The sequence below is a fragment of the Lasioglossum baleicum genome, chromosome 9, assembly GCF_051020765.1.
Source record: "Lasioglossum baleicum chromosome 9, iyLasBale1, whole genome shotgun sequence".
Classification (NCBI taxonomy): domain Eukaryota; kingdom Metazoa; phylum Arthropoda; class Insecta; order Hymenoptera; family Halictidae; genus Lasioglossum; species Lasioglossum baleicum.
Window position 1 is genome coordinate 3,111,427 of NC_134937.1, and position 16,451 is coordinate 3,127,877.

The following is a 16,451-nucleotide window of genomic DNA, read 5'->3' on the forward strand; positions in this document are numbered from 1 at the left end:
GCTTGCTGAAGTACTGCGTCTCGTCGTCTTCTGACGTCCTTCCCACATAGAATCTTATTGACTGTGGTGCACCACTTGCCAATAAAGTGCGTGACTTTCACAGTCAATATTCTTTTTTGCAATTGTTCTGCATGCTGCGTACATACAATAGATGGAAAGTTGATATCCCCATGCAACATGTTCTCCATGTATTCTCGGAGTTTACTTCTAAAATACACATGAGGCATGGTTTTGTGCAGCAAAGTATCAATTTTTTTAAATACATTCTGTATTGATGCATCTTCGTTCAATATGCGAAGTGATGCTCTGCACGACTCACATTCTTTGTGTGAGTTAACACATAATATTTTTCTGAAAATAACACTGTTATTAATGTCTTCATATTCTTCTTGTGCTATATCTTCAGAATTTTGAGGCGCAGCACTCGTTTCTTCCACCACTACCTCGGACACCGCAGTCTCTTCTTCTACTTCTTCTGTCAGTAGTTTCCTTAGTATAAACAGGAAGTGTCCACTGCATACATCTTCGCAGTTGAAACCAACACTTCGGCTGGAGGTAATGTTGTTGATGAGTAGAATTTTATATCCCATCTCGAGGCCATACGGAGTGGGATTTACGTTCTGATATCCAATAGATCGCATGCATCCAAACATATTCTCCAAGGGATCTTGATTGACGTATCGTGTCTTGAAATTTTCATATCCCTGTCTCTTCAATAATCTCCATAAAATTTCAAATGAAGAGATAGTATTCACCCAATTCTTGAGGCATAGTGCTCCAGACACTGGCACTTTTGTAACTGGGTGAACATACCGCATACATTTTAAACTCCTTTTTGCTTCGGACCAAAATTCGTGATGTCCACTGGTTTCTGATACGACTGTCCTCAGTGGAGCTTCTGAGGCTGCAGTGTGTCCATTGACGGAGTTGAACAGCTTGTTGAAGAAGTTAAGGACTTCTGCTGTCGTGAGGCCTTCCTCCTTTTGTATTTTCAATGGGCCATGGTCTGTTTCTACAACGCCTATAGTAATGAATATTTTGTTAGTTATTCAAGCATAATAGAACGTCCATATTATTCATATAGTGAAATATAACTTTTACTTACATTGGTGGCGGCTAAGAAATCCTATATGTGACGCCACTGTTTCGCTGAACACTTGTGATGCGTACTTCACTTTCATTTTCTTTATCCTCTGAGCTACGACATGTTCATTCGTCAGCTTCTTCATCATGGGGCGTACCACGTAGCCAGCGATGTCCATATTATACGCCTGCTCAATGGTCCTCCATGATGCGAATTGCCTTTCGCATTCTTTTCTTCCTGGCGTCACATTTATTTCCAGATCCTTATTTAATAAATTGTTTCGGACTCCTTTGATCAGGTGCGGTGGATCATAAAATGGTATTAATTGCATACCATCTATTTCAATTATGTCACCTATAAGTACAAAATGATTGCATTGAGTCTCAATATTATATTTTTCAAATTATACAGAAAACTTAATAAAATGTATACATACAGTGCTCTTCTCCTTGTCTCAATTCTTTCGCCCGTGTGTCTGCCTGTAAGGTCTTGATGGCAGCAACATTCGATGATCTTTGGTCGCATACAGTGGCAACAACTTGTAGCCCAGTTTTCTTCAGTGCTTTCACTATGTTCTTGATGCACTGTATTAATTGCGGTGTCTTTGTTTGCCCTTCGCAATAATTGTAAGAAATGAGCATTTTCCATCCACTGTACAGTCCTCTTAACATGAAGACAAGGGCATGATCGGCAATTCTTGATGTTCTTCTTTTTGAATTTGTTTTCTGTTGCATTCTGAATGCAATTCTTCTTGTGCCCCAGTCTTCGAACCCAATGATCTTGTCAGTGTTTGCATTGTAGTCCACATGAGGCTTCAAAGACATTTCATCCCACATCAATATGTATGTATTTATTCCTGTTCCCTTTCGGGTTACAGGGAGAACCCGATCCCTCTACAATTAATTTAATTACATTTCTTTTTATCTATATTATACTCAGTCTTCTTTTTTTTTTTTATTTTTTTTTTTCTTTCCTTTCTTTCATTCGCACACTCATACTCTCTCACTCACTCACTCTCTCTCTCTTCTCTTTCTCATTCTTCTTTTTGTCCATGTACTTTTCTTCTCTTTTCCTCTCTTTATTCTTCGCTTCTTCCTTCCTGGATTTCTCTTCTCTCCTTATCCAATCTCTTCATCCACTCTTCTCCCCTTCCGTCCTCTGCTAATATTTCCTTCACTTTTTCTTGTAACCCTGCATCTTTGCTCTCCCCACATCAATATACATAATTTGTCTTGAGCACTCATGGTATCCGCTTGACGGTGAAGATGCTCCATCACAACTTGTGATACTCCAGTCTCGACTGGAATTTTCCTTAGCATCTTCTTCAATGTTGTTTCGCTGGGTAAATTACACAGCTTTCTCAGCAGCTTGTACGATTTTGGTGACTGCTTCAGAAGTGCTAAGGCCAATATCTTCTCATCCGTCGTGTAGCGCCTTCCCTGAAAACATATTTCATAAAGTTATAAATAAGTTACAATTAAATAACGCAATGAAAATACAGCATATATATTACATAGCAACACTAAATAAAGGTCAAATATATTATACAGCCATATCCAAACATAAAACCAGTTAATTATAGGGTCATTCCATGCAAAATCGGACACTTTTTGAAGTACCATCTCAAATTTTGTTCAGAAAATATATAGAATTTCTCAGGCACTTCATGCAACTTCATGCATGTGGAACAGCGTGCAAAAAGATATTGCAATTGTAAACATTACCTTTCTTACTGTCTGTGCATCACATCATGTTGACCCATGTGAACAATAATATTATTTAACATTTTGTTCGCAAATTTCGTTGGCTGTAAGTGCTGGATATTTAAATAATATGTTATTAACTACATCTAAAAATTTTATTCACCTGTGGCATGGATCTGGATGTGCGTAACTGCATCTCGATGAACATCTTCTGCGTATCAGATAGATTTTCAAATCGATTTATCAGACTAGATTCTGATAAAGCTCTTGCTCGTTGCAGTCGTGTCTTTAAATCTTCTCTCTTCCTGTTTGCATAACGGTTGCGTTTCAGTAATTTCTTCGCAACGTTGTACAATCTGCCTGCAGTTGGGGTCAATTGGCACTTTTTCATGCCCCGCAGCAGTACATTTTGGTTCTTCTGTGGGGTTGAACACTGCTGTAACTGTCCCGATGTACTTGGACCAGCTTCGTTGTGTCCATCAATATCCCACGCTGTTTCTTCATAAACCACATCTATCCTTGGCGTAATCAGTTCTTCATGATTAGCGTCTTCATATCTCAGCGGTGTAGCAGATGCTGGATATTCTTCTGCTTCTATATTTTCATGTGCATATTCCGTCTTCTCACTTTGCACTGGCAAATGCAAAGTTGGAACTGCATCATGTTTCAATTTTTTTCGCTGAGCGAAGCACAGGAAGAAGGTTTCTTCAAAGTGCTTGTAACACACTCTGTATTTACGTCTCTCAGTGCTTGTCAGTTTAAGTATGACAGGACACTGAATTACGTTAGCCCAAGACCCTGATTGTTCGATGTCTTTGGGGTTAAAAAGTATGCCGAGACTTTCACACCCGACGAATACTGTGGAACACAACAAGCTTTCACCATTGTTTTTTTGTCCAAATTGTTTATAATGTCCACTAATTGTTTATATAAATAGTTTTATGTGTCTTCTGCACTAATATTATTTTTTCACGCACGTTTTTCACTTTTTCTTCTAACTGCTGCACTCCTTTGCATCTCACTGTCCACTATCCTAAAAAAAACTTTAAAAAAATTTTATAATTTATGCACAAAATTCCAAAAATAAGCTCGAAAATAAGTTTCCCGGGTGTCGTTCAATTTTGCAAAATTATTTGTAAAATTGATTTAACACTGAGCAAACTTCTTTTTTCGAGATTATTAATGTTGTTTTATGATGATAAAGTATAAAATATTATTTAAAAAATCCTGTAAAATCGTCGGTTTTGCAATGATCCACACAATCCAACACAATCACAGCACGGGGCACGTGATTGACAATTGAAAGTTGATTTTGGCGGTAGTAGGTAGTAGTCAAATATTAGCGCCAAATTCTCCGCCCAATAGCGACAGGAAATGAAACAGTGCTGTGGGGATCGTGGATTCCCTCTCCCCTGTTTCGGTCGAGTGGGGGTTTAGACGACGCGGTGAGCGCGCCTAGCCACCCGCCATGTTAGCTCTCTCGTTACTGGACCGCCGAGGCACGACGACGTAGACGTCGGAAAAGCATCGAAGTGTTCTTTGTTCCTGGCCTTTCGAACTTACGAAGACATACCCTTCTGAACCTCCGCGAGTAGGCGCGGTGAGCCCTTATTCCTTGAGAGGCGCTTAAACCTACAGTGCTGTGATCGTGGTGCCATCTAGTCTAGTTCCCTCAAACTATACTAGGCGGTCCAAGGCCATACATAAGAGTTTTCTCCCCCTGCTTCCCGTGGCGGTTATAGTTTTACGACGGAGAACATATTTATATTGTGTATACTTAACTGATGTAAGTGACTGTGCTTCTTGGCGGTTCTGAGGTACGTGGCATGCAGTCCCTTTTTTATTTGGGACATCCTAAGCAATGGAAAAATCGAAAAAATACCGGTATTTCATATCGGTTACCCGTATAGTTCTGTTGGCCCAATACCGGTATCAAAATTTTACCGGTATTAAGTCCCTATCGTAATACCAGTATACAAATTGCACCGGTGTTTAGAGCGTTGTTCAGTCCAAGATTGCTGCTGGTTCAAGAGCAATCAAACGCTCTGGGTTGCACAAGAATGCGTACACGAATCACACACTTGTCATAAACTCTTGGAACGTCCAAGGTTCAACAGTTCAAAGTTCAGAATTCAAAGTAACAGTTCAAGGTAAAGTTCATGACACAAGTTCATAAAAAAGTCCATAATAAAGTTCATGATAAGATTTATAATAGAAAGTTCATAAAAAAGGTGCATGAATTCACAAGGAGGAGTTCACAAGATAAAGTTCACATAAAGTTCATGAGTTCACAAGAAAAAGTTCATAATATGGTTCGTAATGAAGTTCGTAATAATGTTTCGTAACAAACTTCGTGCTACAGTTCGTAATGATGTTTCGTATCAAAGTTCATGATAAAGTTCGTATTAATGATTCGTATCAAAGTTCATAGTAAAGTCTCTGGGGACCGCTATGAGGACCGATATCCGATATATGAAGGACCTTAATCGAAATCCATATGAACAGAAATTTCGGTCCTTCATAACACATATTTAGAATTAAACAATATCATAACTGTTTTCAAGCCCCGAAGTTATAAAACTCACACAAGCATGCATCAAGTTACATTTATTTTTTTGTTGGTTTCATTTATTTCTTGATCTTCTTCTGCTTCTGCCCTTCTCTTATAATCGACCTTTCCAAATATTACTCGCGTACATTCTTTAGAATAATTAAAGAATAGAGTCTCCAATTGAACAACGTAGTCTTGTGCCACATGAAGTGATCTCGGTAATTATTCGGAAAGTACCACTGTTCTCCGATTTTGATGAAATTTAAATATGTTATATATAGGGTGAGCTTTCAATTTTGAAAGACTACTCCTGACGGCCGGCCCTCTCCGCCTCCTGCCACAACCTAATCCAAACCCATTCCGATCGCATAATCTTCCTATTGTTTTTTTATTTTTCCTTTTTTACTTGAAACCTTGGTTTTTGCAATGGAAAAATCTTGCGAACCGAATGAGTTGTGGTTAGGTGGTGGAGAGGGCGGAGAGGGCCGGGCCGACCACGCATACGAAAATGTGAATATCTCGAAAACTAAAACCGACCCCCCTATATTTAAATTTCAACAAATTATCACTTTATCACTAAAGAGATTAACTAACAAATTATAAATATTATATTTAAGAAGTCGTTACGAAACTAAGTATGTATCACTAAAACGAAATATGAATACAATTTTATTTTACTCTCTCTCTCTATTAACTAAATATTAAATTATTACTATTTTATTATTTATTTTTTCGAAATGCAGAACCGAAAAATAAAGAGTTATAGAACCGATTTAATGACGATTTCCAAGAATCAAAACCGTAACCGATATTAGTCGGAACCGATATACCTAATAACAGTTACATTTTTTTCGGTTCTGCATAACTGTTCCAATCAGAACCGCTGTGCGCGCGCGCGTGTGTGTATACTTTCACAAGAATTTAAAAAATTACGACGAATTATTACTTTGTAAAATCGATTACCCTTTTTTAAAATATATTTGTTGATAGTGAATTTTAGGCGAACATAAATACAAGTTTTTGATTTAGAAATTCAACACTACATAAATTATGCATATGTAAAGCCAAGCACTTTTAGCATGTTTCAAATGTTACTACATCACACCATTCGGAGGAATGAACCTTTAACTGGGTTATTTTTTAATTACGAACACTTGCGATGTTGTATCAGTTATGTCCCCTGTAGCGAGCTTCCTTCGGGTCGGCGCACGTACGAAAGATTCATGGTCCGCACGCCCCTGTCCTGAGATGGCCACGTTTTTCGCGTGAGAAAGTCCGTATGTGCGTCGCCTACTTACGTACGCGGGACGCTATGTAGACAGTGTGCCCAGACGGGACACGTTCTCGCGCATGCGCGTCCAAAACAGTAACGTATCTATGATGAGGCGATGATGTAGCAGAGCCCTGAGGTAGCTATATCAGCGGGAATGTACCAGTATAATTAATTGACGGGACGCACAGTAGTTCAAATGGACGACTTAGGAGTGCAAAAGTCAAAGAACCAAACATGTAGTAGGCTCCATGGAGATCCTATCAATTTCTTAACATTCTTCATGGCGCTCAAGGTGCCACATTTCCTCGAGAAGCGTACTTTACTGAGGCTGAAATCGCCGCGCATGCGCGAGAAAAGGTATCCCGTCTGGGCACACTGTGTGTAGGTGCCTACGGTTACTCGTCATCGAGGCAACGAGTCAAAAAGTTCGAAATGAGCAAACGGCTCAAGGCTTAAGCCTCCGGACACCGCCGGGCAACCTTGCTGTGAGCTACCCGATCAGCAACCGTTACCGTTTAGGTGTAACTAGACCGCGGATTTTATGCATTTATCACAAAAAAGGGGAGGTGTAATTTAAAGAAGTAAAACCATTAGGAAATTCAAAAAGACTGTTACATTATTTTCAATCTATTAAATATATTAAGACAGAAAATAAACTTCTACTTCACTCCACTTCGTTGCAATTCAGGTACAAAATTTTTAGTGTGTATAAACATCCGCTGTCTAGTTATAAGTCCGTCACTTCGGCCATACCCGCTGCAACGATTTCCGCCTAGTTGATAAGTCCGCCGCACCGTATACCGTTTTGGTCCGACAAAGAGGGCCACAAAGTTCATCACGTCCGCATCCCTAACCGCTGTTCTGTTTAAAGTCATCGTGTCGAATGAAATGTACAGTCGCCGCCGAACCGTAAGGTAAAACCGCTGTATATACTAGGTCTAAGCACATTGTACATAGCCAAAATATAGAAACATCATTGGTACCGAGATCCACGTGGTGATTAATGACTCATTCGGGGCTCCGAGAACCCGAGCGGCCGACTGACCGGTATACCCTACTATACCTACCATTGCAAATGGCGCCCGCACAGGGGCAGTATCCGAGAGAAACCCGAATGAGTATCATAAAGCAGCCCAGGAAGCCCGCCAACTAGGATTCGACACCACCGCGACCATGGACGAGCTTCAAACACGGATCACCGCCCGCCTTCACCTCGATGTAGAAGCAGAAGCGAGGATAGAGCAAAGAAGCTTCTGGATCCAAGCGTTATAAAGCGGATCTACCGATTGGACGTCTACTACAATGGCGAAAAGGGGGCCGAAACGTTCCTAGGCCGCCTGGATGACCTTCACAAAGGCTATCGGGATACTCACGATCAGACCCTTGCGATGCTTGTCCGAGATCCTCCGCAGCCGGGCTCTCCAAAGTTCATCGAAACGATTGGAGGAGCTGGAAGACCCGGAAAACTTCCTCGGGTCTTTCCGCCGCAGTCACCTCTCCCACAGGCGGCTCGTCGAGCTGGAGGAAGCCGTCCGTGGGCTCCTCCAAAACTCCGAGGAGCCAGCAAAAGACAACATCAGCGATCTCTGACAGCTGATGTGATGCCACGGAGTGCTTACTCCCGTCTACCAGCTGAAGAAGACCTGCCGGAATGTCCAGGTCTAGTACCGAAAGTACTGACTCGGGGCTGAGGTCCACAGACGACAAAACTTCTTCAAAAGGAGACGTGCCGTTCTCCACGCCGTTTCACCGCCCGGAGCTCTGCCGCTCGAAGTCCGTCTACGCGGACCATCGCAGTGCACACTGGAACAGGACCATGAACTCGAGAAGCTTTTAACTATCGTACTACCCCAAATCGTCACGCTCCAGAGGACCACCCGCCTCATGGAACACCAAATCCGTGTGATCTCAACCGAGTCGATCAAGCAGTGATAGACGCCGCAAAATACGGCCGCGCAGGTCATCAACAACGAAGAAGTTGATCACATGCTCCGAGACTGGTGATTAAACTATCCATCAGCCCTTTGAGCTTTTTGGTCGTCATCGTCCGCAAATCAAGTGGCAAGCCATGCTTCTGCATCGACTTCCGCTGCGTCAACAACGTTACCGAGAAGAACGTCCACCTACTATCCGAAGCCCAAGCTACGCTGAAGCTACCATCGACCTGGCGAATGGGTATAGGCAAGTGCCGCTGACACGTGGCAGTCAACCGATCATCACCTTCACCGTCCCTGGAGGAGGGCTCTACCAGTTAAAGGTGATGTCATTCAGGCTGGACTCCGCCCAGCACGCTCCATTTCCGGCGCCTCCTCGACGATATTATCGTGCTCGGGAAGACCGTCCAAGAACACCTCAGCAGTCTTCGGAAGGTTCTGCAATGACTCCGCGAAGTGCCAGTTCTGCCGCGCCGAGCTCCACTACCTGTGACACCAGTCTAATCACCAACCGAGGAGTCCGGACCGATTCAGACAAGGTTCAGAATGCTGCTCCATCCGCAGCATTTCGTCGCCGGCCAACCAAAGTAACTCCTTCGGTTCTTGGAGATTGTCTTGTGGTACCGCCGTTGCATCCCGCAACTTGAATCCTTCAAAAACGCCAAGGATGGAGTTGGGGCGAAGCCTAGAACAATGCCCTTGTAGCCCCTCGGGCACAACTAGCCACCGCGCTCGTTCTGGCCTGCCGGACTTCAGCCAACCGTTCATGCTACGGATTAATGTAAACCGCCACAGACCACAAGGCGTCTTCACGCAGGAATTCAACCTCGAGGAGAGAGTCATTGCGTACGCGAGCCGGATGCTAAACGGAGCAGAGCGAAACTACTCGGTCACCGAACAGGAATATCTCGCGGTCGTATGGAGGATCCGGAAGATGCGACCTTACCTGGAGAATTACCGTATCACCCACATTACCGCCAGCACCCTCAAATGATTACGTAGCATTGATACACCGTCCGGAAGAGTCATCAGCTGGGGACTGTGGAGAACCCACCAGCAGTACAACTTCGACGTTCAGTGCCGCCGCGGCAAGCAGAGCTTGAAGAAGCAGACCTCCTCGACTATTCGTAAGACCATTCGGTACCAGCGGCTTCAGACCGACCTGGACAACCATCAGAAACAATACTTCGATTAGCAGTGACGCCAAGGCCTCTGCCCGGCCGCCTTGCACGTCCCAGTCTAACCCCTTTGGAACGGACCAATCGGGTCCTCAAGACGACGATCGCTCATCCCACTGCCGGTGACGGCCAAGCCTGGGATCATACCGACGCAGCCGTAGACTTTGAATACAACGCCGCTATTACGCGGTACGACCGCGAATTTGCGATCCACGAAACCAACCGACCGTTAACCGAGCAGCTCCATGACGACGCGACCACTGTTGACCGCCAGTGCCGAAAAACCACTTATGTTACAATCTATCAAAAAAAAAGACGAGTACAATTGAAATAACAAAAGTTTTACTAGAATCAACATAAATATAATATACATTATACCAATATATATGGATATTATAGTACAGTGATGGGCACGGTAGGGGCCCCTGAGTTGCCTGCTTCTCCCACTAACCTTTCTTTCGTGTAGCGCGCCCCTTCGCTGCGCAGCGGTGCCTTGTACCTTCGGTTCCCCTCTCGTAAGCAGTGTTCCGATTGAACCCACCGTTTCTCGCGCATGCGCGGCAATTTCGGCCTCAGTAACGTAACCATTTCGATGAAATCGGGTAGCTTGAGCACCCCGCAGACTTTTAAAAAAGACTTTTGAAAGTATTAACAATACTTACCTCGTTCCGCGTCACGTCTCTCGTCCATCAGTCGTCCGCCAATAACACCGGTACATTCCCGCCAATATAACTGCCTCAAGGCGTCACGCCCCTGGCCGCTCTGCTGCGTCATTGTAGATACGCTACTGTCCTGGCCGCGAATGCGCGAAAAACGGTGGGTTCAATCGGAACACTGCTCGTAAGTACATCCATCCGTAGCTGACCAGGAAGGCACGAGGCACCTCTGTGCAGCGAAGGTTAATACTATAATACATTGAAGAGAAAAAGTTATGCGTTGAATTAAGAAAATGAATAGCTCCTAAGATGTAATAGCGAACACGAATAACGAATTTTCTCGTCATCCTCAGTTAAAAGATTATGAGAAAAGAGAAGGGAAGTTCAGATGTTCTATGCCACGAAAAAATAATTCTGATATTACACTTACTTTCTGTATTGTTTTTAATGTCACGTTTAAAGCCAATAAAAATTTAAATTACCATTTGAGCAACAACGGAAAGCATGATGTGAAAAAAAGTACAAATTTGTAAGAGATGGCCATCAGTGAAACGGTAACGAATTAACTTTATTTCAACGTTTCGCGGCAACGGACTTGACAAGACTGCTGTTCGACGTTCGCTTCTTGCTCGTCGTTCGATCGTTTTTGATGTTTGCTTGTAAAGAGCATGTCCCGAACTGCCATCTAGTCCCCATTTGTACGTCAGATTGAAGGAATAGTTATTTTGAAAATCAACGTCTGGTACCTTCAACATAAAACTGTTTTCTCCTGAAAATATCAATCTGCGTACTGTGTGGTCGAGTAAACCTTGCAGTTTCACCTCTGCCTTGGTGTCAGTTACAATGACCAACGATTCGTCAGGGTAGTTAGTTAGTTAGTTAGTGAAGTACGTCCCGGGCAATTGGACGGTTCCGATTGCAAGGCTGTAATGGGTCAAATGTATGTCCCTTTCCTACCCTTTGTAGGGCGACGCATTACCGGGCGAATGTCTACCTCCTTGCGTCGGTTCTAGCTTTTTAGGCGCGCGGACCGACGTGCTATTGAAGCCGACGTAGGAAGGGATGTCACTCATCGGGGTAAACTCTACCTGAAGTTTATGCTATGTGGGGTATGTCGTCGGGCCATCCGGTCCCCTCATGTCGTTAACGCAGTGAAAAAAAAAAACAGTGCCATTCAAAATTTCCAATGGAAAGCTTTCCAATACCTGACAGAATAGTTGCCGTACAAATTGGCATCTTAAGTATTGGCTCCAAAAGAAAACGCAGTTGCTCTTCCATATAATACGGCTGCGAAATTTGAAATGACTCGGGATTTATCTGAGAAATTCGAGCATTTGCACACTGGACATAAAACAGGTTCAAGGCGACGCGATAGTACTGGTGGATAGTACAAATCTCGTTTATGGCATTAAAGTTCCATGTTGTCGTCATCTTCATGTACTCAATCGCTGCGGCAACGCCAATACCCCGGGTGGCAACAGGAATTGGTCTAGCTCGTTGCACAATAGGTAAATGAATAGACTCTAACGTTTTGGAAACTTCTTCCATCTCGTCGTCAAGGGTGAATCCCCACTTTGATGCTTCTCGTTGTCGAGCTTCATCATTTTGCTTTCGACCTAACTTACGTCTGAAATTCTCAGATGACTTGGCTTTCGCTGGTTTTCCTTGATTAGTTTTAGATTTTGGCGATTTGGTTGAACCATTTAGGTCAGGCTGTGCTGTAACTGTTGTAGTAGCGGAATCCATTCTGAAACAGAAGAAACAGAATTCTCACCGCTAATTTTGCACGTCTCGGTGCAAAATTGCCACCGCGGACTAACCCTAACCCAAACCCGGTTAACCGAGCGAGGTTTCTCTAACCCACACTAACCCGGAGAGAACGGGTCTTAGGGCCCAGAGAGTGCCGGTTAACCCCGCTCGGAAGCGGTTTAACCCGCACAGAGCGGGTTTCACAGCCTAGAGACACCAGGTTAACCGGGTTACTAGTGAGATAAGATAGATACTTCTAGGCAGTTTACTCAGAGTTCAGAGATATACGAATATATGTACATGTATTATGGAAAAAAAGAGATCCCTCAACAAAATTAATTATTCAATTTGTCTTAATGAACTTGATTATTACTAAATATATTTACTTACTTCCCCATCGTGGTACGATCGCTTCTGGTGGTAAAGGAACATTTGGCAGCTTTTCTTTGTAAACTTCTATTCTATGTACGTGGAGCTTCCAAGAATATTTGTTTTACAGTAGCTATGTATTACTTTATTGACCAATGAAAAGTGCATTTGTATTTCCTCCGCTATTCTGTGCAATTCATGTGCTACACATGTTATATGTACCATATTGGGTTAAGATTGGGTTAGGATTATTACATAAAATAAAAAAATCTAAAATATTTTGCTTTTGTGGTTCGAAAAAAACGTCATAGTTGCAGATTTCAAAGTGTGGTTTCTCAACATAAAAGTCTGCTCTATCGGGTGATATAGTTCAATTCCGCTGGACCCTTATTTTTTGAGATAAATTGAAAAATATCCTCAAAAATTGGTGCAAAGTGATGTCTCTCCGTCTTTAATGATTGTTTAAACATGTTTAAACATTCATAATGTATTAATATTGGATATCACTGTAATCTACAGAATCTTTTGCTGCAAAGAACAATTCAATATCATTTACAATAACATCACAATATTTGTTTAATGTTGCAAAATTTGTTTTTTTTCAAAGCCATGTTCCTCAAAAATTGCGTATAGGAGAAAAATTAAGAACCGATTCGGAATCAGCGCAAAAAAGTCTATAAGAAAGACCCAACAGTAATTAGGGAACAAATTTGGTGTTGGACAGTATTATTGTGAACCTAAGATTATTTCGCTCTATTACCAGAATAATTTTTAGCAAATGTCACAATCAATTACAGTCAGCGACAATATTAAGTGGACATTTTAAAAATCGCACAACTTTCTAAAAGTTGGTCCAAAGGACTTGAATTTTTTAAAGATGTCTGACCGACCAGTTGACTAGAGAATAAGTAAACAAAAATTTACTAAGATTGCAATCGGTAGGAATCATACAAAATTTAAAAAATGTCTTGTTAACTTTTTTATGTGGGCCTGTAACGATAATTTAAAAAATGCGTTTTATAGATTTCGGTAACTTATATGCGTACTGAAAATTTCATCGAAATCGGTCAACATTTCAATGAGCTACATACGTTTAAAGATGAGAGCTTAAGGGTGAAGGTCGCAAATTTTCAGCCTTGCCAGGCATTTCGCCCTTACGTGATCTAATATCTTAAAAAAATTCAAGTCCTTTGGACCAACTTTTAGAAAGTTATGCGATTTTTAAAATGTCCACTTAATATTGCCGCTGACTGTACGTCCACACACTTGCGCTGTCGAAACTAAACTAAATGCATCTACAGTAGTAAGAACACGACTTTTCTGAATATAAACAAACACCACAGGAGGTGTTCCACGATGCAGATAAGAATGACAACAGTAAACACGCTAGTTCGGGCTATGAACCTATCATTATTTCGACCAGTGTACAATCCACTATTTACAAGCTATTTAATAACTATTCTGTTCTTCTGTGTCCAAGTTTGAATTTTCCCCCTCAGACTCGGAAATCCAGTCTTCATGCTCATCAAAAACTGAATCGATTGTCCGATCCAGTTGTCTGAACTTCTCTTCTTCCTTCTTTACATGGACAATGTAATTTTACCAATTTGTGGGGGACACGTTCTCCACGGCTTCGTTCACAAGATTACGGATATGCTCCAATTGAAATGTCGTGTTCCACGTCCTTATATAATGCTTAACTTGTGCCCACGCTAGCTCAATTGGGTTTAGCTCGCAGTGGTAAGGGGGAAGGCGCAATACTAATTTCTCATGCTCTTTCGCATACTCATCTACAGCATAATTTTTTCCCGGCTGCCTATATTTTTCGGCAATGTCTAATAATTGCGTCTTTACCAGATCCGCGTCAATCGTTTCCCCCTTACCCTGCAGCCACTCCACAATTCTGGCTTTCTTCCAGATCAGTTTTGGATGAGGCTCCTTTATTACGCTATGGTAAGGAGCGTTATCCATTACAATTACTGCCCTATCTTTCAGCGTAGGCACAATTTTCTTGAACCATTCCAAGAACGTGTCCCCGTTCATCTCATGGTGGTAGTCGGCTGTGTTTTTCTTCGATTCGAAGCAAAGGAGGGTCTCAGGTAAAAACCCGTCCTCTGACTCGATATGCAATATAATGAGCCGCTTTCCTTTATTAGCGGGAGCAGGTAAGCCGATCGACAGCTGCCTTTCTTCGGCGTTTCTCGGGGAGCTGACCATGGTATCCACCCATAATTTATTCACAACTTCCCCGGAGTTGTACCATGTTTCGTCCAGGTAATAAATCGGACGCCCTTCCTCGCGCAGTTCCCTGTTTTCCCGCATCATCAAGAGGTGACCATACATCAACCACTGAAGCTGGATAAGATACCCTAACTCCGGTCACTCTTCCTCTTAGTTGGGTAGTTGTGCAGTCAATCGGTTCACCATCAGCTCCTCGACGCTTCCGTGCTGTAATCTCAGTATCAACAGTAGATGTTGCAGCCACAGGTGGTGGAGAAAACGTTGTTATAACTCGTAAACCATCCAGTGGATCCATAGAGACGAGGCATCCTCGATTTCCAGTTCCATCCTTAGATATAGTTTGAATAAAACTCTTCGGCAACCGGTTAGCAACGCGCATAATTAGCGGTTGGACACTAGAAATGTCTTGTCTGAGCTGATCAGGCCCATACTGCGCAGGCCAAACCTCATCGATATTAATCCAGGCTCCAGTAAGCTGGTCCCATTGCACTCTCGGTATGGGACAGTTGTTGCGGAAAGCTGTTGCAAATTCCCGGTTGTCGTCGTTGACAGCAACCATGCTCTCAAGTATAGCACGAGCTACTGTAGATTGGAAATACAAGTAGCAAAATTCGGGACTGCAAAGACTTTCAGCAGTTGGATTTGGGAGAAAACAATGCCAGTCATAACCTCCAACCGACACTTTTCCGATGGCTGATAGTATTGAAGAAGTGCAAATTGGCATCTTCAAAATCGGATCCAAGAAGAAGCGAAGCTGCTCATCCATGTAATATGGTTCGGAAATCTGAAATGACTCTGGTCCTGCTTGTGTAGATCGCGCATTGGCACATTGCGCATAGAACAGATTAAGTGACACTCGGTAAATTGACACTGGTTAATTGTACATATTTCATTAATGGCGGGAAAATTCCAAGTGGTTGTCATCTTCATATATTCTATGGCAGCAGCGATTCCAATTCCCCTGGTGGCTACAGGGACTGGGCGAGCCCGCTGGACTATGGGCAGATAAATAGATTCTAAAGTTTTAGAAATCTCTTCTGTGTCATTATCAAGGGTAAAACCCCATTTCGCCGATTCGCGCTGGCGTGCCTCTGCGTTCTGTTTGCGACTTAGATTGCGTCGAAATTTCTCCGATGACTTTGCCTTGGATACCTTTCCTCGATTCACTTTAGGTTTTGGCTGAGTAGATCCTGCATCTGGGTCTGGCTGTGCTGTAGCAGTTGGCTTTTCCATTTTAGCTGAAACAAAGAAACAAAATGCTTCAGTGCTGATTTTGCACGTCTCGGTGCAATCTAATAATTGCGTCTTTACCAGATCCGCGACAATCGTTTCCCCATTACCCTGAAGCCACTCCACAATTCTGGCTTTCTTCCAGGTCAGTTTTGGATGAGGCTCCTTTATTACGCTATGGTAAGGAGCGTTATCCATTACAATTACTGCCCTATCTTTCAGCGTGGGCACAATTTTCTTGAACCATTCCAAGAACGTGTCCCCGTTCATCTCATGGTGGTAGTCGGCTGTGTTTTTCTTCGATTCGAAGCAGAGGAGGACCCCAGGTAAAAACCCGTCCTCTGACCCGATATGCAATATAATGAGCCGCTTTCCTTTATTAGCGGGAGCAGGTAAGCCGATCGTCAGCTGCCTTTCTTCGGCGTTTCTCGGGGAGCTGACCATGGTATCCACCCATAATTTATTCACAACTTCCCCGGAGTT

General features: G+C 42.8%; 2 protein-coding genes across 10 annotated transcripts in view; one reads left to right on the top strand and one right to left on the bottom strand.

The window, feature by feature from the left end:
- Positions 1-16,451, top strand: part of Mical-like (MICAL-like protein) — a 118,716-nt gene that overhangs the window by 65,168 nt on the left and 37,097 nt on the right. The window lies entirely within an intron of this gene.
- Positions 15,843-16,431, bottom strand: LOC143212128 (uncharacterized). Its single transcript, XM_076430540.1, has 2 exons — positions 16,050-16,431; positions 15,843-15,976 (listed from the first exon to the last, which is right to left on the bottom strand). The coding sequence occupies exons 1-2, from the start codon at positions 16,410-16,412 to the stop codon at positions 15,902-15,904; spliced, it is 438 nt and encodes a 145-aa protein (XP_076286655.1). The 5' UTR covers positions 16,413-16,431; the 3' UTR covers positions 15,843-15,901.

Excerpts from the sequence above, each read along its gene's own strand:
- LOC143212128 (XM_076430540.1), bottom strand. The coding sequence starts at position 16,412 with ATGGTCAGCTCCCCGAGAAACGCCGAAGAAAGGCAGCTGACGATCGGC. Across the intron at positions 15,977-16,049 it reads AAACGATTGTCGCGGATCTG|CTAAAATGGAAAAGCCAACT; the intron begins GTAAAGACGCAA and ends TCTTTGTTTCAG.